This window comes from Magnolia sinica, chromosome 19 (genome assembly GCF_029962835.1).
Source record: "Magnolia sinica isolate HGM2019 chromosome 19, MsV1, whole genome shotgun sequence".
NCBI classification, from domain to species: domain Eukaryota; kingdom Viridiplantae; phylum Streptophyta; class Magnoliopsida; order Magnoliales; family Magnoliaceae; genus Magnolia; species Magnolia sinica.
This window is the reverse complement of record NC_080591.1, coordinates 66292747-66319445: the sequence shown is the minus strand read 5'-3', so window position 1 is coordinate 66319445 and position 26699 is coordinate 66292747. Positions and strand designations below refer to the sequence as shown.

The 26699-nt window shown below is 39.0% G+C and overlaps 1 protein-coding gene across 1 annotated transcript; it reads left to right on the top strand.

Moving 5' to 3' along the window:
- Positions 1 to 312: 312 nt before the first annotated feature.
- On the top strand, positions 313 to 26043 carry LOC131234669 (uncharacterized). Its single transcript, XM_058231588.1, has 4 exons — positions 313 to 422; positions 20159 to 20325; positions 21083 to 21136; positions 25421 to 26043. The coding sequence occupies exons 1-4, from the start codon at positions 313 to 315 to the stop codon at positions 25672 to 25674; spliced, it is 585 nt and encodes a 194-aa protein (XP_058087571.1). The 3' UTR covers positions 25675 to 26043.
- The last annotated feature ends 656 nt before the right edge of the window (positions 26044 to 26699 follow it).

Below are 26699 nucleotides of genomic sequence, written 5' to 3'. Positions count from 1 at the left end.
CCTCGCCTCGATGCAATTTTGGAGGCTGTCCCATTTGCAGGCTTCTTAAGTCTCCAGTTTCCTCAGGCTAGTAGGATGTTGGTGGTGGAGTTGTGTGAGCATTGGTGGGACAATACTCACATGTTCCAACTTCCCTTCTGTGAGTGGGGGATTGCCCCACTAGATGTCTTTATGCACGTGGGGCTTCCTTCATATGGGGCGCGCATACTAAATGTCGAGACTCTACCAGCTGTTACGGATGCTGACTGGATGAATCTCCTCGGTTCCATTTCCCCCCAGCTTGGAGTTCTATTATAACCAGTTGAAACTCCGATGGCTGATGACTACCTTCTCACACATTATCCCAGGGGATGGTTAGACGATAATCTTCAAGGCCCAAGCCATGGTGATATTCCTCTTGGGCTCTCTCATATTCTACCATGGTAATAAGAGAATGAACCCTAGATTGATCCTTCTGCTGGAGGACATCTTATTCCCGTACAACTGGAACGAGGCTCTCTTGGCTCATCTGTACCACGTCCTGGACAAAGTTAGCCATGACAGTCGCCCTTTGACCGGGTTTTGGTCCATCATCGAGGTGACTACCACTTCCTTAGCCTAGATTTCTTGATCCTTTGAATGATAACCATGCTCACTTTTCTTTTTATTTCATCCTCAGACATGCTTTTATGACCATATTCCCCATCTTGCCCCACCCTTGAAGGATCGGGATCCTCCTCGCTGTCGCTTCATGTTGTGGTGGCCAGAAAATCGCTATCTCATCCCACGAATATCAGAGGATAACTAGCCGGGCCGATATCGATAGCCTCACCCAAAATGATGTAAACGTTGATCTCTGACTATTGTCTTCTGATTGCTCTACTTGATTGATTGATGATTTCTGACCCTTGTGCAGTTTTGAATGACGTCATATGCTCGTCTCCATATGTTCTCGACCTTGTCGGCAGAGGTGGCTTTTAAGGCATCTCATCACCGTCGCATGTTTTTCTATCTTGATACCTACAAATGGTATCTAGGCAAGCGACTATTCGGTTAGCTTAATGGGGTTCTATATGTGCCTTTGTCACCACCCTCAGAGCCGATCTGTTCTGATAGGGATTATGCTTCGTCATACCATCAGTTTGGCATGGGTCGATCTTTCCTCCTCTCTTTGCTCCCCGACGGGCTCACCAATATGTCGGTGATGGCTCCTTTGACATATGAGTTTTATATATGCAGGGTAGCAAGAGAGAGTTTATGATGATGACTACATGGGTCATTTATAGGGGCTTCAACAGCCATTCGATCCTTCTTCAGCAGCTTCGTACATGATTTCTCTTGTATTCTTCTCTAAAGGATTAGACACTTGTACCCGTACGACCTAGATCATCTTCATAAATGAAATATATCTGTCTGCTCCATATCTAGGTCAATTAATTCATATTCTTGATGTTTCTGATCTTGAGGAAGTTTGTTGATGGCATGGATCATGTCCTGGTGATGCTTTAATGGTCTGAATCATTCGGGTCCACCTTGATCATCATTTGAGCACTTTCGGGTCCGACAAGCCTATTTCGGGCGCACATCTTTGTGATTGGTCACTTAGAGGGTTTTGTAACGCAGGGAAGGATGTGAGGTCGAGCACCATCTTCCTCAAGGGGATAATTGTTCCGAATCCATGAAACTTCTCTGGACTCCTCACAGAGACTTCTCGAATCCACGAGGAAAAGAATTAGAAAATAAAAATAAATTCTATAAAATTTAAAATTGATTGATGATTGAAATAAACGAGTTCACAACCCTTTAAATAAGGATACTAATCAATTAAAGAAATTTCATAATCAAATTACAACAAAAACTCCTAGAATTTGCAACTTACTATAAATAGTAAACGGTCGTGATGTCTACTATTGCACATGGTTTTCAGCCAAAAATAGTGAGTGTCCTATTTGGCTTCACCAAACTGTTCTCCTAATTATTCTAAGAACTTTTCATGTTGGGCACAACTCCTAAAGCCTAATGGATGAAGAGTTATAATCAAGCTAAAACTTACTATTTATAGTAAAAACGAAATTAAAACAGGGAAACAATCGTCGATTTGATGGTATTTTATAAACCGTCTTGCATAACCCGGCATAGCAGGGTTGGGCAGCTAAAGTAGCTCATCCTACCCCAAAATCATATATTTTACGTCCGATAACTCATTCTGATTTGCGAGATACATCTGTTTTAAGTTCTGACGATCCAGATCATCTCTATCTCCGATCGGACCTTTTCTAGTCCATCTCGGCCATGAAATTATACGCGACCCACTCTACATTAGTCTCCTCCACTTCGAAAGAACTCGTCCTTGAGTTCTCGTCCTGCTTCAGTTCATGATACTCTGTCAGGTCCGCGACGTTGAAAGTCCGCGAGATCTCCATGTCACCCGAAAGATCAACAACATAAGCATTTTCATTAATCTTTTGGAAGATAAACACCACTCCAATCTTCTTGTTCTTCAACTTGTTGTACATTTCGGTCAGAAATCTCTCCTTGCATAGATAGAACATAACTTGGTCGCCCACCTTGAACACCTTTTGTCGCCGATGCTTGTTGGCTTACTCCTTGTACTCGTCGTTCGAAGCATGTAACTTGTCTTGTACCTCATCATGAATACCCATGATCCTATCTGTCATATGTTCTAGTGCAACGCTCATACCTAGGAGCTTGGGCAAAGGGACCAAGTCTAGTGTGTGGCGAGGCACTCGGGCATAAATAACCTGGAATGGGGACTTTCTTGTCAAGTGGTTTACCATGTTGTTGAATGCAAACTCCGATTGAGATAAGGTTAAATCCCATTGCTTCAGCTTTTCTCTTGAAATACATTGAAGGAAGTTCCCCAATGTGCAATCCATAACTTTAGTTTGCCTGTCAGTCTGTGGGTGGTGGGCACTGCTAAACTGAAGTCGTGTACCAAACCAGTTCCATAAAGTCTACCAAAAGTAGCTAATAAACTTCGTATCGTGGTCAGAAGTGATAGTCTTAGGGACCCCATGTAGCCGCACGACCTCTCTGAAGAATAAATTTGCTACATGTGTCGCGTTGAGGGTCTTCTTACATGGTATGAACTGAGTCATCTTTGAGAAACAATCTTCCACTACGAACACCGAATTCATGCCACACTGTGTTCGTGAGAGACCCAACACGAAGTCCATTGATAGGTCCTCCCATGGGTCGTCAGGTACAGGTAACGGTGTGTAGAGGCCCATATTCTAAGATTGCCCCTTAGAGACTTGGCAAACATAACAACACTGCATCGCTCTACCCACATCAGGTACTAACTATGGCCAGTAGTACCGTTCTTCAACAAGTGCTCGTGTTTTGTCCTGTCCAAGGTGTCTACTGAGGCCACCTCTATGTAGCTTTTGAATGATCTGCTCCCTTAATGAACTTTTGTGGATGCACAATCGATTCCCTTTGAAAAGGAACCCATCTTGCATATGTAGGTCACCGGGATGACCTTCTTGGCATCTAACCCATGCGTCCTTGAAGTCGTCGTCATCGGCATTTAGATCCTTGAGGCACTTGAACCCGACAACCTCACTACTCATAGTGACCGACAAAGTTGCACGACGACTTAGTGTAGCTACTTTATTCTGTTGCCCAGACTTATGTTTCAATACAAACATAAATTCCTACAAAAATAAAATCCACCTAGCAAGCACACGGTTAACATTAACTTGGCTATTAATAAATTCAAGAGCTTAATGTCTGTGTAAAGTATGAATTTCCTTTGAATCAAGTAATGCCGCTAATGTCGCAGTGCCTGGACTACTGCGCACAATTTAATCTCATATGTAGACCACTTCTTACGTGCATCGCTAAGTTTCTCACGATAAAAGACTACCGACCTACCTTCTTGAAACAAAACCCTCCCAATTCCTACATATGAGGCATCATATTCGATTTCAAATAGTTTGTCGAAATTGAAAAGTACAAGAACCAGGTTTATGGACAACCTATGCTTAATTTCAGCAAAGTTCCTGTCGGCTTCATCAGCCCACTAAAACTGCCCCTTCTTCATGCAATCCGTGATTGGTGACACAATAGTACTAAAATTCTTTACAAACGGATGATAGAATATCGCCAGTCCGTGAAAACTCCGCACCTTGTGAATGTTTGTGGGAACCAGTCATTCCTTGATTGCCTTTACCTTTTCCTCATCCACCCAAATGCCCATGGATGTTACGACAAAGCCCAAAAACAACAAGCTATTGGTCATGAAGCTTCATTTTTAAAATCAGGATACAATTTATTTTCAATGAGCACTTAAAGGACCTTCTTGAGGTGTTCCATATGAGTGGCTTCATCTTGACTGTATATCAAAATATCATCGAAATAAACCACAATGAACCGCCCAATGAATGGTTTCAAAACTTAGTTCATCAACCTCATGAATGTGCTAAGCGTGTTCAAAAGACCGAAGGGCATGACCATCCATTCGTATAACCCTTCCTTAGTCTTAAAAGTTGTCTTCCCACTACCAAAAAATAGGCCAAAGTCGACGGCCGTTTGAAGGTTTCCTCAACAGATTTTAGCCATTGGGGAAACCCAATAATTCATCGCGAAGCAAAGGTTTTTAATGGTGGACGTCCAATCACTAGTGTTTTCTCATTGTATGGTCCACCCAAGATTTAGTTCGGGCTCATCACCCAGCCCTATTCGAATCTAATGGTAGCCGCTCCTTAAATCCAATTTAGATAATAATTTCATGCCCTCAAGCATGTCCAACATATCGTCCCGTCGTGGTATGGGAGACCTGTATTTTATGGTGATTTTGTTGATGGCTCGGCTGTCGGCACACATGCGCCAAATCCCATCTTTCTTAGGAGTTAATAGATCAGATATAGTGCATGGGCTCATGCTTTCTCGAATAAGACCATTACGGATCAGTTCCTCGACTTGCCCCTGTAGAATTTCACACTCCTTCGAACTCATCTGATAGTGAGGACGATTGGGAAAGCTGGACCCAGGGACAAGGTCGATAAGGTGTTGGATATCTCTCATAGGAGATAATCCATAGGGAAGGTCATCAAGCCAAATTTCTTTAAACTCATGCAGTAAGGGTTTTAGTTCATCAGGGATGTTAGCAGGATCGAGTTCTTTCCTTTTTATAATTAGTGCATAGGCATATCCTATTCTTTAGATTCTTCTACGAAGTCCCGTATGGTTAAGAGGAAATGACTCTCCACTTTAGAAGTTTTAGGTAGTCCCTCTGGATCCATAGGGGCAAATATGATTTTTCAGCGGTCCTTGACAAAGATATACACATTGTCCCACCCTTTATGAGTGGCGTTATGGTCAGATTGCCAAGGTCGACCGAGTAGTATATGACATGCCTCCATGTCAACCACATCGCATAATACTTCATCTTTATAATGTCTGCCAATTGAAAAGGATATGGTGCACTGTTCAGTTACCTTTGTTTCACTGACCTTCTTGATCCAAGCAATTGTATAAGGGGATGGATGACACTCCATTTTCAATTACAATTTTTCTACCATTACCTTAGAGATGATGTTCTCGTTGGTCCCACTATCGATGATCACATCACAGACTTTTCGATTCAACATTAACCTAATTCAGAAGATGTTATATCGTTGTGGGTGTACTTCTTTCCTTAGCGCATAAAATAGTCGCCTCACGACGAGTGATTCGCCATGATCCTGCTTAACCCAACCTGACTCATCTGTCTCATCTTCTGTAGCATGCTCTAGTTCCTCAATTCTTGGATCCTCATCGGTGTTTTCAGCACTACCATCATTGATGGCAATGTTTGCCACTTGTCGCCGGGAACAAGTATTTAATAGGTGACCCGGCTGGCCACAACAAAAGCAATGATCTGGCCTTAGCCGAGCATAGGAGTTCAGGATCCTACTTAGGCCAGTAGTAGTCAATATGCCCCTTTGGGGCCTAGTTTGCCCTCTTCCTTGATCTCGGTTCACAGGTGTAGGAGGTTGAGTGCATGCTCCTACGAGCTCTTTCCCCCTGGGTTATGGAGCTCCCTGGGGTAGACCTGTCGCGGCAACCCTAGCAGGAGGATAGGTTAGTATGTTGGGATGTTCAAGTTGCACTTTTACTCGAGTAGCTAACTTGATTGCATCATTCATCATCCAAACGGATTGCATCTGGACCTGATCCTGGATCGTCATACGCAATCCACTGTTGAATCGAGCGACTTGCTGTAATTCAGTTTCGGCCAAATTATTATGCGTCGCCAAGCGATAAAATTCTTCTGCATAATATCTCACCGTCCGACTACTCTGTCGATAATTTTGGTATTGTTGGAATAGTACATGATCGTAGTCGCTAGGGAGGAATTGTGTGCATAATAATTGCTTCATCCGTGGCCATGTGCGGATTGGTGCTTTCATCTGTCTCGTCCCTGCAAGTTGTAGTTGCTCCCACTAAGCTGAAACTCTGTCTTTCAACTTGTAAGCCACAAGCTTGACCTTTTTCGTTTAAGATATATCCATATAGTCGAAGAATCGCTCAACTTTAAAAAGCCAATCAAGAAAATCCTCAATGTGTAGTTGGCCATTGAAGATACGAATATCGACCCTCATCTTGAACTCCCGATCTATCTGATCTACTCGATCGCCACCTTACCTAGGCTATTAGAGGACTGTGTTATTGACCTCCTCCTCACCAGATCCTCCTTCCTCAGGAATGATTCTTTGATTCATTGCTAGAACTATTCCGTGATCAGGGTGATTACGAGTTCCAGTAATAGCTGGTGGTGGATTACTACCATGAACACAGAGCCATGTAATCGATGCAAGCATGCAGCCCTTACATGGTTTGTCGAATCTCTCGCTGTGCTTCTTCAAAAGCTGTTAAAAGATGATCACATGGAGCACCGTCCACAGGATTGTTGCCCGACCCGTTGTTAAAAACCATTGATCCAAGGAAAAGCCTCGCTTTGATACCAAACTGAAAAGGGTGAGCTTAACAGTCCTATAGGGGGGTTGAATAGGACTATGCCAAATAAAAATAAACTTGCTGATATGATAAATAAATTAAGAAATAAACTCTCACTAGTATTGAAAAATTGATTCAAACTTAGTTATTGGGACAACCTACACCCAATACAAAGCTTAGACAGGACAACCTTATTTCACAAATAATCATAAGGATCAAGATTTCAAACCAAAATAAGAACCAATAGAGCTATCTATTACAAGCATTTACCACATTTGTATAAATAAATTACAACCATTCTCCACATATGTAAAAAGTAAACATTCACCACAAACACTAAGAATTATAATGGTTCGATGTGTACACCAACTGTTTTCAAACAGTCACACCTACTCAACTCCCAATAATCACAAACCACATGATATTGGCTTTTATTATAAACAAGGTTTTCATCGGGTCACCTTAAAACCTGATACAGTTGTGATTTTAAAGGGCTTATCACAAACAAAAACCCCACACTGAGATTTTCTAGCTATCTCAGTCAAAACCAATAAATAAGATTTTCTAGCAATCTCAAAGAAACCAAAATACAAAGAATAGAAATATACTTATCTTCACTTTGAAGACGTATCTCTTGATGTAGCTGAAAAGGCCAAGCTATATGTCCTAGAGGGGGGGTGAATAGGACAATGCCAAATAAAAACTTATAACAGCGGAAATAAAAAGAAAATGATAGCCAAAGTAAATCACAATGCAGTAAATTAAAGAAACCTCAAAATTCAGATCTTGAGAGATTGATACAAACGTTGTTCTAAGGACAACCTTACACCAAAAACAGAGTTTATGGTAGGACAACCTTATTTCTAGAAAGGTCTTTGTATCAAGTCTCAAATCGAAGAGGAATATAAAAAGAAATACAAACTAAATTGAAATAACTTGTAATTAAAAATGTATTGTTCTAGGGACAGCCATACACCATAAAAATGGCAGGGCAACTTTGCTGGAACAACTTTCAAAAGAAATTGAAATTCAAGCTGATAAAGGAATAGCTGAAAATAAATTCTACACTATTACAACATTCTCACAAAGCTTGAATTAAATGATTACAGCATTCACCACCATACATACATCCCACAAAAGAATAATTAAAGAATAGAAGAATAAAACAATCAACCACAACACAAGGGTTTATAGTGGTTCGCCTGTGTGTTCATCAACTGTTAAACAATAGCCACACAAAAAGCTACTCCACTCCTAATATCCTCACACAGGGGATATTAGCATTCACTAAAAATAGGTTTTCCCAGGTTCACCCAAAACCCTTACAATTGTGTCTTTGTCTGTGGGCTTACACAATTAAAAAACCCCACTTCTGAGTTTTCCTGGCTTTCCTCAGATAACCAATATAACAAGATTTTTCTGGCAAATCTTGAAAGAAACCAAAATAATAGAAAGGAATTTACAATATGTAAAATACCTGAATATCTTCTTCGTTGTAGCAGCCCGGTAAAACCAAATCAAAGTAGATGATTGAATGTCCAAGTTCAATGTCCAGTACTCGATTACAATGGTTCTAATTTTAATTGATTTTAAATTAAACCAAATAGGGCTTGCCTTAATTGATTTTGATTTTAAAGAAAGGGAATAATAATTCCTCTTTATCAAATCAGATTGGAATAGCAGAAACAAAATCAATTAAAATAAAGCTAAGGAAAGAAGAATATTAAATAAGCACACTTAGCTTAGATGGAGCACAGAATTATCTCTCAGAAGTTCGACGAAGATTGGCTTGAATACTATAAATAAATCGATGATTTCTTCTGAGATTCGTGCACTATTTATAGGTGAGAAGATCGAGTCTTCGACTGGTCTAGAGTGCTCTTCGACTAGTCGAAGCAGTAACAGATATTTGAAAAATCCGGCGGGATATACTTTGACCGTTCTACGACTGGTCGTAGCCCTCCTACGACTGGTAGTAGGTCACCTTCGACTGGTCGTAGGTCCTGTAAACCTTCGCTGGACTTCGAGTCGAAGGTTTTACGACTGGTCGAAGATCAGTCGACACTGTTCCTACAACTGGTCTAGTCGAAGGCTAACAGATTTTATCCGGAATATGTAACAAACTTACGACTAGTCGAGGAATATCTTAGACTGGTCGAAGCAAGTCTAGGACTAGTCGAAGAAGACCTAAGACTGGTCGAAGAACAGACCAATCACATGAAAAATAAACATTCGGTTTATGTATCCGAAATGACCTACTTCTAAAGTCAACCTATGGTCAATCAAACCTCAAACATGAAGTATGGACATTGAAACATTCGGAACTTGAGACCTTGAAGTATGAGCCTTGTAATCTTGATGTAGATCAAACCTTGATGTAGCTCAATCATGAAAGTGTACAAACTGCTTTGAACTCTTCTTGAAGTCTTGCATCTTGAGTCTTGTCTTGTGAGCTTTGCTTGTTGTGAGCTTAGCTTGGTCATGGAGTCATGAATGTTGATCCTTGAGAGAGCTTCACTTAAGCAGGTTATATATAACATAACAGTGATTTTGGCACCACAAATTTGACAACAAACAGGGATATAAACTATAGCACTTACAATCTCCCCCTTTGTCAAATTAGTGACAAAACACATAACCAAACAAAAGTAAAACAACTGGTTAATACATGCAAATCAATATTCAACATTTAACATTCAACCAGGTTCAACATTCAACCAGCTTCATTCAACAAGATCAAATATATACTCCCCCTAACTCCCCTGGGTAACATAACCACTGCTACTCCCCTCACAATCACATTAAGAACAAACCATTCTCCCCCTTTTTGTCACAATATGACAAAGGAGAACTAAAGAAAGGAAGTCATGAGAGGAAACATGAGGAAGTAAGAGAGTAAGAGGAACTCAAGATAGCATCACATATATCCAGCATTACATTAAGAACAAATATTCAGCATAAAATATAAATAGAATCCAACTCATACCCAAGTAAACAAGTGCTAAGTAATAAAGTTATTACAGACCAAAAAGTCTCATAAAAACTAGTCAGAACTAGAACTTGATGAAGGAGCAGGAATAGAAGGGTCAAGTTGGTGCATGCCTTAGTTCAAGCGCCTAAGATATTTGCGCATGTACTTGAATTACAAATCATGAGCAACAGACATGTTTTTCAACTTAACATTAATATTCTCAACTTTACCCTCTAATGCACATAGACGTGCATCAACATCAGATGGTACAAAATCTGGATCATTAGCAGAGTCAGAATCCAGTTCCTCAAAAATATCATCCATATTAATATCAACACCAGCTTCTTCAGGACCACTACCAACACCACCACCTTGTTCAGGAAGCAGATCCAACTTCATCTTATTAATATTTGTATTGTTGAAGATCAGATGATGGATAAGTGCTTCATCAACAGGCATATCGACTAACATATGAGTAGCCAATACAATCATAAAATAAGCAAAAGGAATGTCACTATGACCAGGATGGAGTCGAAACTGAATAATGAAATGACAGATTAAGAAAGGCAAACAAATCTGAGTACCATTGGAGATAGCATGGATAACACGAACCATAAATGAATTCAAGTCAGATTTATTACCCGAACGAGGATACAGATTAGACACAAAGATTCTGTGGAGAATCTGTATTTGGGTAACAAATACCTTGCGGGGAGCGCATTCCCTTTTTGAGTCCATTGAACATCCATATTGCACAAGTCTCTAGTGAGCATGCGTTTTTCAGCCATTGAGGGTTTATCGGTTAAATTATGGATAGGAATACCCTCATCATTCACAGGAATTTCCATAAGGGCTGAAATTAAATGACGATCAATGTGAAATGGCCCTTCTCTAGTAAAAATTTGAAAAGTTAAATTATCCTGTGAAAATACACTAATACATGTAAACATGGATTGGGCAATGGACCAGTATGCAGGCCCACCCCAATGCAATAAGTTAACCCAACCTACAGCTTCAAGCAGAGGAAGGATGTGAAAAGGTGCAATGTGATTAACATCAACAGCATGCTCAACAATAACATTACGTGATCTAATGTCCCTCACATATGATAGATCATCATTAGGAACAAGAAGATGACGCTTAGAGATAGCGGTCGATCTGGAGGAAGAAGATGGACCACGTGAAGTAGTTTTTCTACCTCTAGAAGCCATTTGCAACAAGGATTTCAAGAAAATAGGAAGTTGTAAAGGATTGAGAAGTGGGTTTTCTTAAAACAGATTTTTCAAAATCCAAACCCCAAATCTCAATAAATTTCAAAATAGAAAGCTTCAAGAGAGAAAAGGAAACAATCTTGACACAAATATGCAAGAAAAAGAGGATTTGGAGCACTAACCTTGAAGGATTTGAAAGATGGGTTCGACGAGTCGAAGTTCGGCTCCAAGGAGAAGAAAGAAGAAATGAGGAAGAAAGAGAAAAAGCCCCAATATAAGTGAAACCCGTGTTCCATGACTGGTCGTGGGTATCTACGACCGGTCGTAGTACGACTGGTCGTGTATACTCACGATTGGTCGTACAAACCCCAAAAATTCAATTTTCTTGCAATTTACACAAAAATTAGAATTTAATCTAGCAAATATATACAATATTATACAAGAAGGCATAAATTATCAATTTAAAATGCACATGCTAAGATCAAATTTCATCTTTTTGAACCTGCTTTTATCAAGAGGTTTTGTCAACTCGTTGATCTTTGGTAGGAATATATTCTCGAGATATAACTTTTTCTTCTACTAATTCCCTTATATAATGAAATCTAATGTCAATGTGCTTAGTACGAGAATGTGTAATAGGATTTTTTGAAATATTTATTGCACTGGAATTATCACAATGTAATAACATAGAATCCTGTTTAATTCCATAATCACTTAGCATTCGTTGCATCCAAACAAGCTGTGTACATGCATTACCAGCTGCGATATACTCATATAGAATTTTGTTTCTTACTAAACTAAGAAACTAGACAATTTCCAATGTAAAAACAACCACCACTAGTTGATTTTCTATCATCTAGATTACCACCCCAGTCAAGTACCCAACTAATTGGACATTAGTTTCATGAGGATACCAGAGACCGAGATTTACAAAATTGCGACATATCTAATAATTCGCTTGACAGCAATCAAGTGAGATTCTTTTGGATTAGATTGATATCTTGCGCAAATACCAACACTTAGAGAAATATCAGGTCTACTAGCAGTTAAATATAACAAACTACCAATCATACTCCGATAAAGTTTTGAGTCAACATTTTTACCATTAGAGTCTTTTGATAGTTTCAGGGTAGTACTCATAGGAGTATCAAAATTTTTGCCATTCTCAAATCCAAATCTCTTGATTAGATTCAAGGCATACTTAGATTGAGAAATGAATATTCCTTCAGGTTGTTGCTTTACTTGCAATCCAAGAAAATAAGATAATTCCCCAACCATGCTCATTTCAAACTGTGATTTCATCAAATCTGCAAACTCAATAGTCAAGTCAGTACAAGTTGATCCATAAATGATATCATCAACATAAATCTGTACCATTAAGATATGATCATTATGTTTTTTAACAAACAGAGTTTTATCAACAGATCCCATTTGAAAATTATGACTTAAAAGAAATTTCGTTAGTTTCTCATACCATGCCCTAGGTGCTTGTTTTAATCCATAAAGTGTTTTTTTAAGCCGATATACATGATCAGTATTTTTGGAATCTTCAAATCCCATTGGTTGTTCAACATAGACTTCTTCATGTAAATCGCCATTTAGAAAAGCACTTTTCACATCCATCTGATAGATCTTTATCTTTCTAAAACATGCAATGGATATAAATAGTCTGATAGATTCAAGACGTGCTACTAGTGCAAAGGTTTCATCGAAATCAATTCCTTCAATTTGAGTATAACCTTGTACCACTAGTCTAGCCTTGTTTCTAATTATATTTCCACATTCGTCAGACTTATTTTTGAATATTCATTTTGTTCCAATGATGTGTTTATCTTTAGGCCTTGGTACGAGATACCAAACATCATTTCTTATGAATTGGTTGAGTTCATCTTGCATCACAACAATCCAGTTTTCATTAGCAAGAGCTTCTTTTACGTTTGATGGTTCAATTTGGGATGTAAAACATACATAATTACATATATCCTCAAGTTGTCTACGGGTGCGAACACCGGTGAGAGGATTTCCAAGAATTTATGTGGTTGGATGATCTTTAACAGTCCTCAACTCAGAATCAGTCTGATTCGATGAAGTATCAGGTTTATCAATGATTAGTACTTCATCATTATCTGAATTAGAAATTGGTGTGTTTAAGTGATCATCAATGACAACATTAATGGATTCTTGAATCACACCAGTCCTTTTATTCAGAACTCTATAAGCTCGACTGTTTAAAGAATATCCTAGAAAAATACCTTCATCACTCTTCGTATTGAATTTTCCCAAATTTTCACGATCACGTAAAATATAGCACTTGCTGCCAAAAACTCAAAAGTATTTAACAGTAGGCTTTTTATTGAACCACAATTCGTAAGCCGTTTTATTATTATCTTTGCTAATGTATACTCGGTTAATAATATAGCAAGCTGTGTTGACTGCTTCAGCCCAAAGATTTTTAGAGAGCTTCATGCTATTCAACATGACGTTAGCCATTTCTTGAAGCACTCTATTCTTTCTTTCTACAATTCCATTTTGTTGTGGAGTTTTGGGAGCAGAGAATTCATGTAATAATCCTTGGTCGGTACAGAACTTCTCAAAATTGCTATTCTCAAATTCAGATCCATGATCACTACGAATTTTACTGATTTGAGAAGATTTTTCAGTTTGAATCCTTTTGAGAACTTTTCTCACTTCTTCAAGGGTTTCAGATTTATCCCTTAAGAAGACTACCCAAGTAAATTTGGTAAAGTCATCAACTATTACTAGGATATACTTTTTACCACCACGACTTTCCGTTCTGGTAGGTCCTATCAGATCCATGTGGAGAAGTTCGAGTGGTCTTGATGTGGTATTTGAATTCACCTTTTTGTGTGAGTTCTTTATTTGTTTGCCTATCTGGCACTCACCACATATTTTATCTAATTTTTGAAGTTTGGGTAAACCTCTTACAAGTTCTCGTTTGCTCAATCGATATAAATTTCGATAATGCACATGTCCAAGACGTTTGTGCCATAAATCAGTCTCGTCTGTATGGACCATGTAACATGTTTGATTAGATGAGCTGGATTCACTAATAATATAGCAATTTTCAGACGTTCTACGTCCAGTTAATATTACAGAACCCTTATTGTTTAGTATTTCACAGCTTTGATTAGAAAACCGAACATTATGGTTATTATCACATATTTGTAATATACTAAGCAAGTTATGTTTTTAAACACAGGAAGATTAAAAAGTTGAACCGTACCTTGGCCTATAATCTTGCAGTTGCTACCATCACCAAATGTGACTGAACCATCAGTCATATCTTTTAGATTCGTGAATAAAGCTTTGTCACCTGTCATATGCCTGGAGCATCCACTGTCTAGGTACCACTTTGAATGACTTGTTGCTTTGAAAGCAGTGTGAGCAACCAAGCAGGTGACTTTAGGAACCCATTTCATAACTGTTTTGGGTTTAGGAACATAGTTGGTCTTCTTTTGTGTATATTTGTAGGAATGACCTGTAGAGTTAGATTTTAAGAGCTCCTTGAGTAAATCAACTATCTTTTCAGCTAGTGGATTTCGTTTCTGATTAAAGTTGACATGGCTGTTTCTAGGTTTTTGAAAAGTTTTTGAATTTTTAGAAAAATCTTGATAAGTACTTTTCCCTTTTGAGTTTGAGGACTCTCCTTTAACAAACATATGAGGAGTATACTTTTGTTTAGGAGGTAGATTTTTATCATTGCCCACCCGGATCGATCGCCACATTTTCTTGATCCGGATAAAAGTTTCTCTAACTTTGGATCACCTTGGGCATATTTCCATGTGTCCTTTAAACTCAGAAGAGAAGATACTTCTGTTTTAAGATTCTCAATTTCAGATTTTAAATCAACAATTAGTGAGTTTTTGAATTCCAAATCACATTTTGATTTTTCAAAACAATCTGAAATTTGTGATTTTTCTAAGACAAGTGATTCAAAACAATTTTTGAGTTTAGAAAACTTTTCTTTTTAAAGTTTAAGTTTGACAGCAATTTTACAACTTTCCTTATATAGGGCATTGTAAGCATCTTGAAGATCATCTTCATTTTCACATTCACTATTCAGATTTTCTTCACTTGTTGAGTCATTATCTGAAAATGTGAATTTGGCTAGAGTCATAAGAGCTTTAACCTCATTGCCCGACTCAGTTTCAGAATCTTCTGATTCAGAAGAACCTTCAGAATCAGATGATTCATCCCATGTAGCCAACATACCCTTCTTCTTGGGTTTGTCCCTTTTAGGACATCTATTTGCTAAGTGCCCATATTCTAGACAGTTGTAACATTGACTATCTTTCAAGGATTTTCGAGATTTGGGTCTAAACTTCTTTTTGTCATTTGATTTTTGAAAATCAACCCTTTTCTTGCTTTTGAAAATCTTATAAAATTTTTAGCTAAAAGAGCCATATCATTTCTGAATCAGAATTTTCTTCTGAATTACATTTAGAAGATTTTAGTGCGATAGATTTACCTTTAGGAGGTTTAAAGTTTAACTCGTAGGTTTGTAGTGAACCAACTAGTTCTTCTACCCTCATATTATCCGTATCACGAAGTTCCTGGATCGCGGTTACTTTAGAATTGAACCGTTCAGGAAGTGAGCGTAATATTTTTGCACATACTTTACTTTCTGGGATTTTATCGCCAAGACCCCACATTGAGTTTACAATGTCATTCAATCTGGTGTAAAAGTCCATAAACATTTCATTTTCCTCCATATGAATTTCTTCAAATCTGGTTGTGAGGAGTTGGACTTTAGATTTTTTGACAATTGTAGTACCCTCGTGTGTCATTTCTAATGTATCCCAAGCTTGCTTTGCAGTATCACAGGAAATGATTCTTTTGAACTCATCCGGTGATAGTGCGCAAGTAATTGCATTTAGTGCTTTAGCATTTGCACTACTCTCACTTTTCTGAAGGGTTGTCCATTGGTAATATGGTGTAGTTTTCATAGACTTTGAACCATCAACCCCAGTAAATTCCATGATAGGAGGATTCCATTCAATCACTGTGGCTTGCCACACATTTTCATCCATTGATTTGAGGAAGATCCTCATTCTGGCTTTCCAATAAGCATAGTTGGAGCCATCAAAGGGTAGAGGCCTAGTGACTGAAAGGCTATCAAAATTTGACATCTTAAATAGCTTAAATCGTTAGCTCAGGAATTAAATCCAAGAATTAAAAAGGAACTATTAGGCTCTGATACCACTTGAAAAGGCCAAGCTATATGTCCTAGAGGGGGGGTGAATAGGACAATGCCAAATAAAAACTTATAACAGCGGAAATAAAAAGAAAATGATAGCCAAAGTAAATCACAATGCAGTAAATTAAAGAAACCTCAAAATTCAGATCTTGAGAGATTGATACAAACGTTGTTCTAAGGACAACCTTACACCAAAAACAGAGTTTATGGTAGGACAACCTTATTTCTAGAAAGGTCTTTGTATCAAGTCTCAAATCGAAGAGGAATATAAAAAGAAATACAAACTAAATTGAAATAACTTGTAATTAAAAATGTATTGTTCTAGGGACAGCCATACACCATAAAAATGGCAGGACAACCTTGCTGGAACAACTTTCAAAAGAAATTGAAATTCAAGCTGATAAAGGAATAGCTGAAAATAAATTCTGCACTATTATAACATTCTCACAAAGCTTGAATTAAATGATTACAGCATTCACCACCATACATACATCCCACAAAAGAATAATTAAAGAATAGAAGAATAAAACAATCAACCACAACACAAGGGTTTATAGTGGTTCGCCTGTGTGTTCATCAACTGTTAAACAATAGCCACACAAAAAGCTACTCCACTCCTAATATCCTCACACAGGGGATATTAGCATTCACTAAAAATAGGTTTTCCCAGGTTCACCCAAAACCCTTACAATTGTGTCTTTGTCTGTGGGCTTACACAATTAAAAAACCCCACTTCTGAGTTTTCCTGGCTTTCCTCAGATAACCAATATAACAAGATTTTTCTGGCAAATCTTGAAAGAAACCAAAATAATAGAAAGGAATTTACAATATGTAAAATACCTGAAAATCTCCTTCGTTGTAGCAGCCCGGTAGAACCAAATCAAAGTAGATGATTGAATGTCCAAGTTCAATGTCCAGTACTCGATTACAATGGTTCTAATTCTAATTGATTTTAAATTAAACCAAATAGGGCTTGCCTTAATTGATTTTGATTCCAAAGAAAGGGAATAATAATTCCTCTTTATCAAATCAGATTGGAATAGCAGAAACAAAATCAATTAAAATAAAGCTAAGGAAAGAAGAATATTAAATAAGCACACTTAGCTTAGATGGAGCACAGAATTATCTCTCAGAAGTTCGACGAAGATTGGCTTGAATACTATAAATAAATCGATGATTTCTTCTGAGATTCGTGCACTATTTATAGGTGAGAAGATCGAGTCTTCGACTGGTCTAGAGTGCTCTTCGACTAGTCGAAGCAGTAACAGATATTTGAAAAATCCGGCGGGATATACTTTGACCGTTCTACGACTGGTCGTAGCCCTCCTACGACTGGTCGTAGGTCACCTTCGACTGGTCGTAGGTCCTGTAAACCTTCGCTGGACTTCGAGTCGAAGGTTTTACGACTGGTCGAAGATCAGTCGACACTGTTCCTACGACTGGTCGAACAGATTCCTGGACTAGTCGAAGGCTAACAGATTTTATCCGGAATATTTAACAAACTTACGACTGGTCGAGGAATATCTTAGACTGGTCGAAGCAAGTCTAGGACTAGTCGAAGAAGACCTAAGACTGGTCGAAGAACAGACCAATCACATGAAAAATAAACATTCGGTTTATGTATCCGAAATGACCTACTTCTAAAGTCAACCTATGGTCAATCAAACCTCAAACATGAAGTATGGACATTGAAACATTCGGAACTTGAGACCTTGAAGTATGAGCCTTGTAATCTTGATGTAGATCAAACCTTGATGTAGCTCAATCATGAAAGTGTACAAACTGCTTTGAACTCTTCTTGAAGTCTTGCAGCTTGAGTCTTGTCTTGTGAGCTTTGCTTGTTGTGAGCTTAGCTTGGTCATGGAGTCATGAATGTTGATCCTTGAGAGAGCTTCACTTAAGCAGGTTATATATAACATAACAGTGATTTTATCACGACAAATTTGACAACAAACAGGGATATAAACTATAGCACTTACAGTAGCCCGTAGAACCACTTCTCTTGAAGTAGAATGTTCAATGTCTAGTCACATAAACAAGGGTTTTAGGTTCTAGATTGATTTTAAATTAATTCAAACCAAAAGCTACTTGTTTGAATTCCTCAAGATTTCAAAGAAGAGTAATTACTCTCTTTAAAAAAATAAGATTCATGAAAAGGATATCAAGGAATTAAAATAATAAGTTATTTAAACAAAATATTAAAATACCATGTAATGGCTTGAAGATAGTGGGGACTTCTCTCTCTCTTGATGAAGATTTTTACTAACTTGGATTAGTAATTTCGGATTGAGAGAAGGCCTCTATTTATAGGATGAAAAGTTGTTGCTTCGACTCGTCTAAGATCTAACAAAATTTCAAATTTTAAGCACGATCGGATAAAATCATTCTTCAACTGGTCGAAGGCCCTGCTTAACTGGTTGAGCATGGGCTTCGACTGGTTGAGAGTGTCTGATTTTAGTTGTTGGACTTCGAGTCAAGCAACCCTTGAATGGTCGAAGGCCCTTCTTTGACTGGTCATACGATCTGCTCGACCGATCAAGAAAGCAATAGAAAAATTCATTTTTTGGAATTTAAACTTAGACTTGTTGAAGATTTTCTTAAATTGGTCAAGCTACAGCTTAGACTAGTCGAACCTAAGCCTAGACTAGTCGAACTTAAGCCTGATAAAAGTATTAAAACCCATATATGTTTGTCTTTAGAAGGCACCTAAGTCTAAGGTCTTTCTAGGGTCTGTTATACTTGAAAAGACTGAACATTGAAGTTTGAAATTTTTTCTTCTACATAATTCTTCAATAGAACATGTAGTTGAAGATAGAGCTTGATCTTCTACTAGAAGTGTCGTAGAACTTGAACTCGGTAAAGCTTGAACTTTCCATCTTGATCTACTTCATGACTTGTACTTCTGTAAGGTCTTGAACCATAGTAGAATTTGCTTGACTTGAGACTTGAACTTTCCATCTTGATCCACATTAGATGGACCACTTCATAAGCTGTTTTGTCTAAACAAAATTTGACAAATAAATTTGTGCTTTATACAACATAGCATTTACAAAAACTAATCATGGAAAGACATGAGGTCGAGCACCATCTTCCTCAAGGGGATAAATGTTTTGAATCCATGGAACTTCTCTGCACTCCTCACAGAGACTTCTCGAATCCACGAGGAAAAGAACAAGAAAATAGAAAATAAATTCTATAAAATTCAAAATTGATCGACAATTGAAATAAATGAGTTCACAACCCTTTAAATAGGGATACTAAGCAATTGAAGAAATTTCAGAATCAAACTACAACTAAAACTCCTATAATTCTCAACTGACTGTAAATAGTAAACTTACTATTTATAGACGGCCATGATGTCTACTAGTGCGCATGGTTTTCAGCCAAAAATAATAAGTGCCCTATTTAGCTTCACCAAGTTGTTATCCTAATTATTCTAAGCACTTTTCATGTTGGGTACAACTCCTAAAGCCCAACAGATGAAGAGTTACAATCAAACTAAAACTTACTATTTATAGTAAAAACGAAATTAAAACAGGGAAACAACCATTGATCTGATGGTATTTCACAAATCTAGCTTGCATAACCCGGCATAGCGGGGTTAGGTGGCTAAAGTATCTCGTCCTACCCCAAAATCATATATTTTACGTCCGATAACTCATTCTGGTTTACGAGATTCGTCCGTTTTAAGTTCTGACAGTCCAAATCATCTCCCTCTCCGAACGGGCCTTTTCTGGTCCATCTTGGCCATGAAATTATCTGTGACCCGCTCTACATCAATTTTGGATGTTGTTGATCATATTTCGGCAAAAGTAGGGGTCCATTTGGAGTACTGGTGGCAACCAGGGTGCCTCCGGCTGATGTCTCCTATCACTTTCACCTACCGCGAGTCCCAAAGCCAATCCCACAAAAGCAGGGTCAGAAAGTACAGACCAGCGGCAACCTAGTCTCCCTTCTGTCTAGCTTCTTTGCCTCATTCTACTTCGGACCCAACATCCCTTTTTCCTATCTCTTCAGCATATTCTTTGCTCCGAACGTTTGGCCCCTGGTCATGGATTTGTCTTGTCTTCGTCTCCCTTTTTGTCCTCTCTTTACCTTGGTCATTCTCTTCATGGGCCACCCAAGATGGGTTGTTGAATGATGTTATTGCTGGAGTGGGTGGGTCCCATGCATCAGATTCTCCTTTTGGCCTGGATGATGGTGAGATTCCTCCCATTGATGACTTAGATGATTCATTGATGAGGGATAGTAATGGTGGGGCTAATGAAGGCTTAGAGGTGGTAGTTGGGGCTGATTTAAGTCTCTCCATTAATGGAGGGTTTGTTGAACTTTCTACCATTAATGTTGGGGCCAATACACCACATGGATCCATCTAGATCACATGTAACTTGCTCTGATTAGTTCCCACACAGGAAATAGCGCCAATAGGGATGAACACCCATAATTCAGGCTGTTTAATTTGAAGTACTCCTATTCCAAGTATGTAACTTCTAAGTAATTCATAAGTGCCTACGTATCATCCATCACACCCTGCCAAAGTATCAAAGTTTTTTTCCCCAATCATAAATGGGAGTTGATAGAGTTGGGCACGAGACGACTCAACTCGGCAAACTTGACTCATCCGACTCATTTAGACCTGACTGAACCTAAACCAAGAGGGTGAGTAGACTTCTTCCAATCTGAACTCAAACTGAATTGAGTTTTGGGTCACCTAGTAACTCGACTAGACTTGACTCGACCCGAAATCCTACTTGGTACTTCTTCTTTTTTTGTTAGCTTGTGAGTACACGCACTGTGAGTTCACACTTCACTGTTAGCCACCCCCACTAGGGAATCAATACCAAGACCTTAGTGTTGAAACAAGGTATCTTTCACTCGGTCTACCACTTGAGCTATGGATCGATCCGGGTGTGCCTACTTGGTACTTACTCACTCGATCTGAAACCCGACTCGTACATATTAAAAATAAATAAATAAATCAGATTTGACGTTTCAGATATGAGATGCCATGTAGCGGATGGAGAGACCACAATTCCGACAGGTGCACTTAGGTTTCAAGCTGTGATTTCAGCCCGTGGATACCCGTTGCACCCAACCTGGTGCTAACTCGACCCAACTTGGTACTTGTGGTCGGGTTGCCCTCGGTTTGGGTTAGTCCAGGCCAGAACTGAACTCGGATTGAGTCTTGCATGCTGGACTCACATCGAGTTAGGCATGCTGAACTCGGTACCGAGTCGAGTCAAGTTTAAGTTAGGTTTATTTCAAAACGAGTCGAGTCGGGTCAGCCCTAACTCGGTCAGACTCAACTCGATGCCTAGCTCTAGGAGCAGATTATGTGAGACCCGGATCCACCCAGGTGGGTGGGACCCTAACTTTGGAGCCCTATGGTGTATGTGACTACATCCACGCTGTCCATCTGTATTGAAAGCTCACTTTAGTGCACCATGGTACAGAAAAAGTGGTGATTGACCATTGAAAATTTCTCGTGGGCTACAAAAACTTTGGATGAAGATGATATTTGTATGGTTTCTTCATCGAGGTGTTTGTGACCTTATCAACAAGTTGGATGGCAAGTGAACATTCCGGTGGAGTCCATGAAGTTTGTAATGGTGGGGATTCAATCACGACTGTTTCCTGTGGTGTGGTCCACCTAAGATTTGAGTCAGCTTTACTTTTTGTATCATGCATACCCTAAAATGAGCTTTCGAAATGGTTGGAAGGTGTAGATTTATGTCACGTACATCACTGTGAGCCCTACAGTCAGGGGTCCCAACCACCTCCGTGGATCCGGGATATCACCTAATCCGCTCCCCCCATAAATGGAGGTCGTTGGTGACTGCGGCAATCTTCTGCAGTGCGCCAGGGGTGCAATGGTCGCATAGCCCATATAACACGGGGCCTCTAACTCCCAGTTACGTGGGGCCCAGCGTGATGTTTGTATTATATCCACACCGTCCATCCGTTCCTCCAGCTCATTTTAGGCCACGACCCAAAACATGAGGAAAAAAAAAAATCAATTGGGCCATACCACAAGACGGTGGAGATGGAAACGCCCACCGCCCAATTTTTCTTGAGGACCACAGAAGCTCTAAATCAAGCTGATATTTTTCCCTTTCATCCCAGGTGGGAGTCACCTTATGAACGTTTTGGATGTCATATAAACATCAATATTAGGCCAAGGAAGGTTTAAAAGGTGGCTATTTCCGTCTCATTTTTTCTTGTGGTGTGGGCCATTTGAGTTCTTGGTCTCCCTTGTATTCCAGCTCATTTTTAATACATAAGTGGAGAAACGGATGGACGGATTGGATATAATACAAACATCACAGTGAGACCCAAAGAACTTGGAGTTGCATGGGATTCATATAACCCTCCATGCACCTGCTACGTCCGTTTGCAACCGTCCAAAGTACTAGAGTCATGTCCTTTCTTCTTTTGCAATTGCAATCATAAAAAAATAAAAAATAAAAAAACAAGGGAGATGGAGAAAACATCAAATCCTACAAAACCCACAAGACAGGTACTCCTGTTTGGGGCTGAACACACAGTTCCGTTTCCTTAGTCGGCCATTAATTCATGTGGGGCCAACATCTCACCTGCCTGCTAGACATAGCCAACCCTTTTTCCAGAAAAGCTTTGGTACTCTGGTAGAGTGTGATGGATAATAAACAGGCTGCCAAAAATATCACTCAGAAATCTCATAATTGGAATACAAAATGTTCAAGATAAACCATCCAAATTATGGTATACCAGTCTATATGTAGCATGGACAAAAATTACACTTATTTGATTATCTAATTATTGGATTGGTGGATAGTTATTGGACGGTTTGAAATGAAAAGTATCCAGTTGTTTTATTTCAACAAATGAGCGTCGCTAATCAAAGAATCTGATCGTTGGAGTAATCTGATTTTATGAATCTGATTTAGACTCAGTGCTTTCCACAATTTAGTCGGTTTAATCTGAGTTCGTTTGTGCCACGTCTACGATATCTGATTGCATGCTTATCAAGTTTCGTACGCAGCCGGAGTATCAAATAAGAAAAACTTCCATCACTGGACTTTTTATCTCTTTCTTTTTGTATTTTGTTTTTTCTAAAAAAGGCGAGGTAGACCCGGCGATTACCCTACATTGCTGTACACGTACCACCACACGGTACCTGGGCCCCACCTTCTGACGGAACGGATCAGTGAAAACTAACCGATAGTTCAGTTTCTACATCGAAACGCCATTAAATGTACGGACAGAATTATCTGATTGGTGCAGATTTTGCGCGGTGGGCCATCAAGCGTCGGGCTGTCGGTTGAAATCTTCTGTCCACTTCAGCCGGCCAAGACATTTTACGGTCTTCCTCTCGTTTTTCTTGTACGACCCCTATGTTAGTTTTACACCATTTAAGGAATGGATGCAATCCAGGCAGAATAGCTGATCCAACAGCCTATGGAGGATTAGTTGTATAAGAAGATAATATTAACCATCTACTTATTATTTTCCTTCAAATTCGGATCACCCATTATTTTGATTTCAACAACCGTTCATTAGATAGAAAATTGATTGGATGGTTAGGATTATTTTATCAGTATGATATTAGAGATATGCTCTATCCACAATGAAACCCATGATCTGGATGGTCTAGATAGCCATAAATCATTGCCAAATGTGATAAGGATTTATCACCACCATTTTCAAGATGCTGCTAAACTAACAGAGAAGTCTGTATGCGTGTATATTTAATTCCTTTCCATCAGCTTTATCCCAGTCTCCTAAAGACCCGCTCAACCCTATTCTGTCCTTGATGGAGGCATATGATATGGTCGGTTTTCATTTCTGATAGATGGGCCCCACTCCATTTCTGATAAATGGGCCCATGCTTCCCAAACCCAGACGTTCGTCTGTCATGCATACTACTGTATATGAATCAGATTGGTAATGGGAAACCATAGTGACTATCTTGGGCTATGTGTAGTAGCCATCATCATGGTAGATCCTGTGGGGCCCAGAAAATTAATGGTCAGATATCAGAACATGGGTCCCACTTTTCACAAGTGAAAGACAAAGTAGACCAGGTAAAAACCTTGGCCGATGTGCAGTAAGTATGAAAAATCTCTCTCACCAAAATTGTATTTGATATATACTCTGGTAGAGTGTGATGTTAATATGCAGGCAGCCTGAAAATTTGTACACGTAGTGCATATTAAGACAATTAAACTGCCCAAGTGTAGAGAAATACAATACGTCGGTCATCATCAGTTGAGCAATCTTGTCCTCTGATTGCTGGACACCTTTGCTGCAATTGAGACCAGTAGGCTATTTTTTTATTTCAAATGTCCACTAAATGGTGACAGAAAAAGATCAAGTGCAAACGTTATCGTCACAATTACGTTCTCATCACAATTGCGGTGTTCACTTATATTGGAGTGGGACCCACCATGATGTTTTAAAGAAATCTGGTCCGACCATCATGGGCAGCCCCTTAAGTGGGCCGTGTGCAGAAAAAATAAGGCTAATCCATTACTCAGGTCGACCACACCACAGGGAACACTTGAGATGGCACATTTTCCCTCTCCAAACTGTTCTGATCGTGTGGCTTACCTCAGCCATGGATTGGCCTGATTTTTAAACTTTTGGGCAAAGAAGAGATGGCATGCATGATGGTCAGAGCCGATGTCTTGAACATGTTATGGTGAGGCCCACACAAATATAGTGAAAACATTTGCACTAGATCATGACATTCTTTGGCTATGATCCATCCAAACTGGGGACCATTCGGACAGATTGATTTGAGTTGCTTATAGCGCACGCGTATCAAATAACACACTCAACCAGAGTATTATTATATTTTTTTATTTTTTTTTTTCCATATATCTCACCAACACCCGCTATAACCAACACCACCTTGCATTTAATTCTCCCATGATTTTCTCTCCTTAGCTTCTGAAAATCAAAACACCGACTGCAAAGCTGTCACTTCACGTATATCTTCATCTTGGTGCAATCTTCCTCTTCCAAATCCACCTCTCTCTCTCTCTCTCTCTCTCTTCTCTCTCTCTCTCTCTCTCTCTCTACACCCTCATACATCTCTCTCTCTCTCTCTCTCTGGAGGGTTTGGAGAGATGGGTGTTTGTACAAGGTTAATCATTGTAGTGTTTATCTTGGTTGCATGCAATACAAGGTGTGATGGATCAAGAAGGAGTGAGCGGTTCTATGTGAAGCCAGGCTCGTCTAAGGAAGTAGGCTACTTGTTTGGGTTCTTTCCAAGAGCAGTTCCAATACCACCATCAGGTCCTTCCAAGCAGCACAATGCAGTTGGATTGCTAAGCCACCAGAGCCCTTGATCTTAAGTGTCCTTTTCATCACTTGAAGATTACCTGTGTTTAAGTGTCTTTTACTACTCTACAAGGGTTTATATGTAAATGGAGGCTTTTTTACTTCTTTTTTTTTTTTTGGTGTGGTTTGGGAAGTAAGATTTGTGGGGCCGTCAGAGCCTTTTTTTTTTTAATTTATTTTTTATGTTTTTCATGGGAAGGGATATGTAGCAGGGTGGCAAATATCGCCAAGATTTTCAAAATCTCGTGTATTATCGAGATATTTTGAAAATCTCGGTTGTTCTGAGTTTCTCGTATTTTTTTAGAAATTATCCCGAAATGAACATAAAAAATACTTAAAATTTAACTGACTCATTATATAATTAGATTTTCATTTTTTTAAGTTATTTATGGATTTATAATGAATTATTTATTTACTGTTTTCCAAAAGAAGAAAACCTCAAAATTTTATAATCTCCTGAGAAATTCGCGCGAACCAGATTTTCCACCATGATACGGAGTATAATTGCATCAGGTTGTCATGGTGAAACTTGGATACTCCGGCAGGGTGTCATGGATGATACTCAGGCACTTAGAAATTACTTAGGAATTGCACACGTGGCATACAATTAGTCAAATTAAACCTTCGAAATTATGGGATCAAGTGTAGATGTATCATGAAGCAAAAAATGAGGTTATCCGATTATCTTACCATGAGATTGTCGGACATCTATTGGACGGTTAACATGACAAATATCCAACCGTCCCATTTCTACAAACAAGTGTCCGCAAATCAGAGGTTCAAATTGTTTAACCAACCTGATCAGATGTGGCTTAGTGGAAGTAGTATTCACAATCTAGTCGGTTTTGATTTGAGTTTATATGTGACATGTACGCAATATTGGAGTGCATGCGCATCATTCATTATACCCAGCCTGAGTATCAAATAACTCGTGGGAGCGGATTCAGCGCTGCCCTGGCCCCACTCAAGACAGTGCTTCCCTTACCGTGGGACCCACCTTGATATATATATTCTATATCCATGCCATCCATCC

Bases quoted from the DNA above. Each gene is read 5' to 3' on its own strand.
- LOC131234669 (XM_058231588.1), top strand. From the start codon at position 313: ATGGCTGATGACTACCTTCTCACACATTATCCCAGGGGATGGTTAGAC. The intron at 423-20,158 runs GTAATAAGAGAA...CGGCAAAAGTAG, and splicing joins CTCTCTCATATTCTACCATG to GGGTCCATTTGGAGTACTGG. The intron at 20,326-21,082 runs TCGGACCCAACA...CTTGACTCGACC, and splicing joins CTTCTTTGCCTCATTCTACT to CGAAATCCTACTTGGTACTT.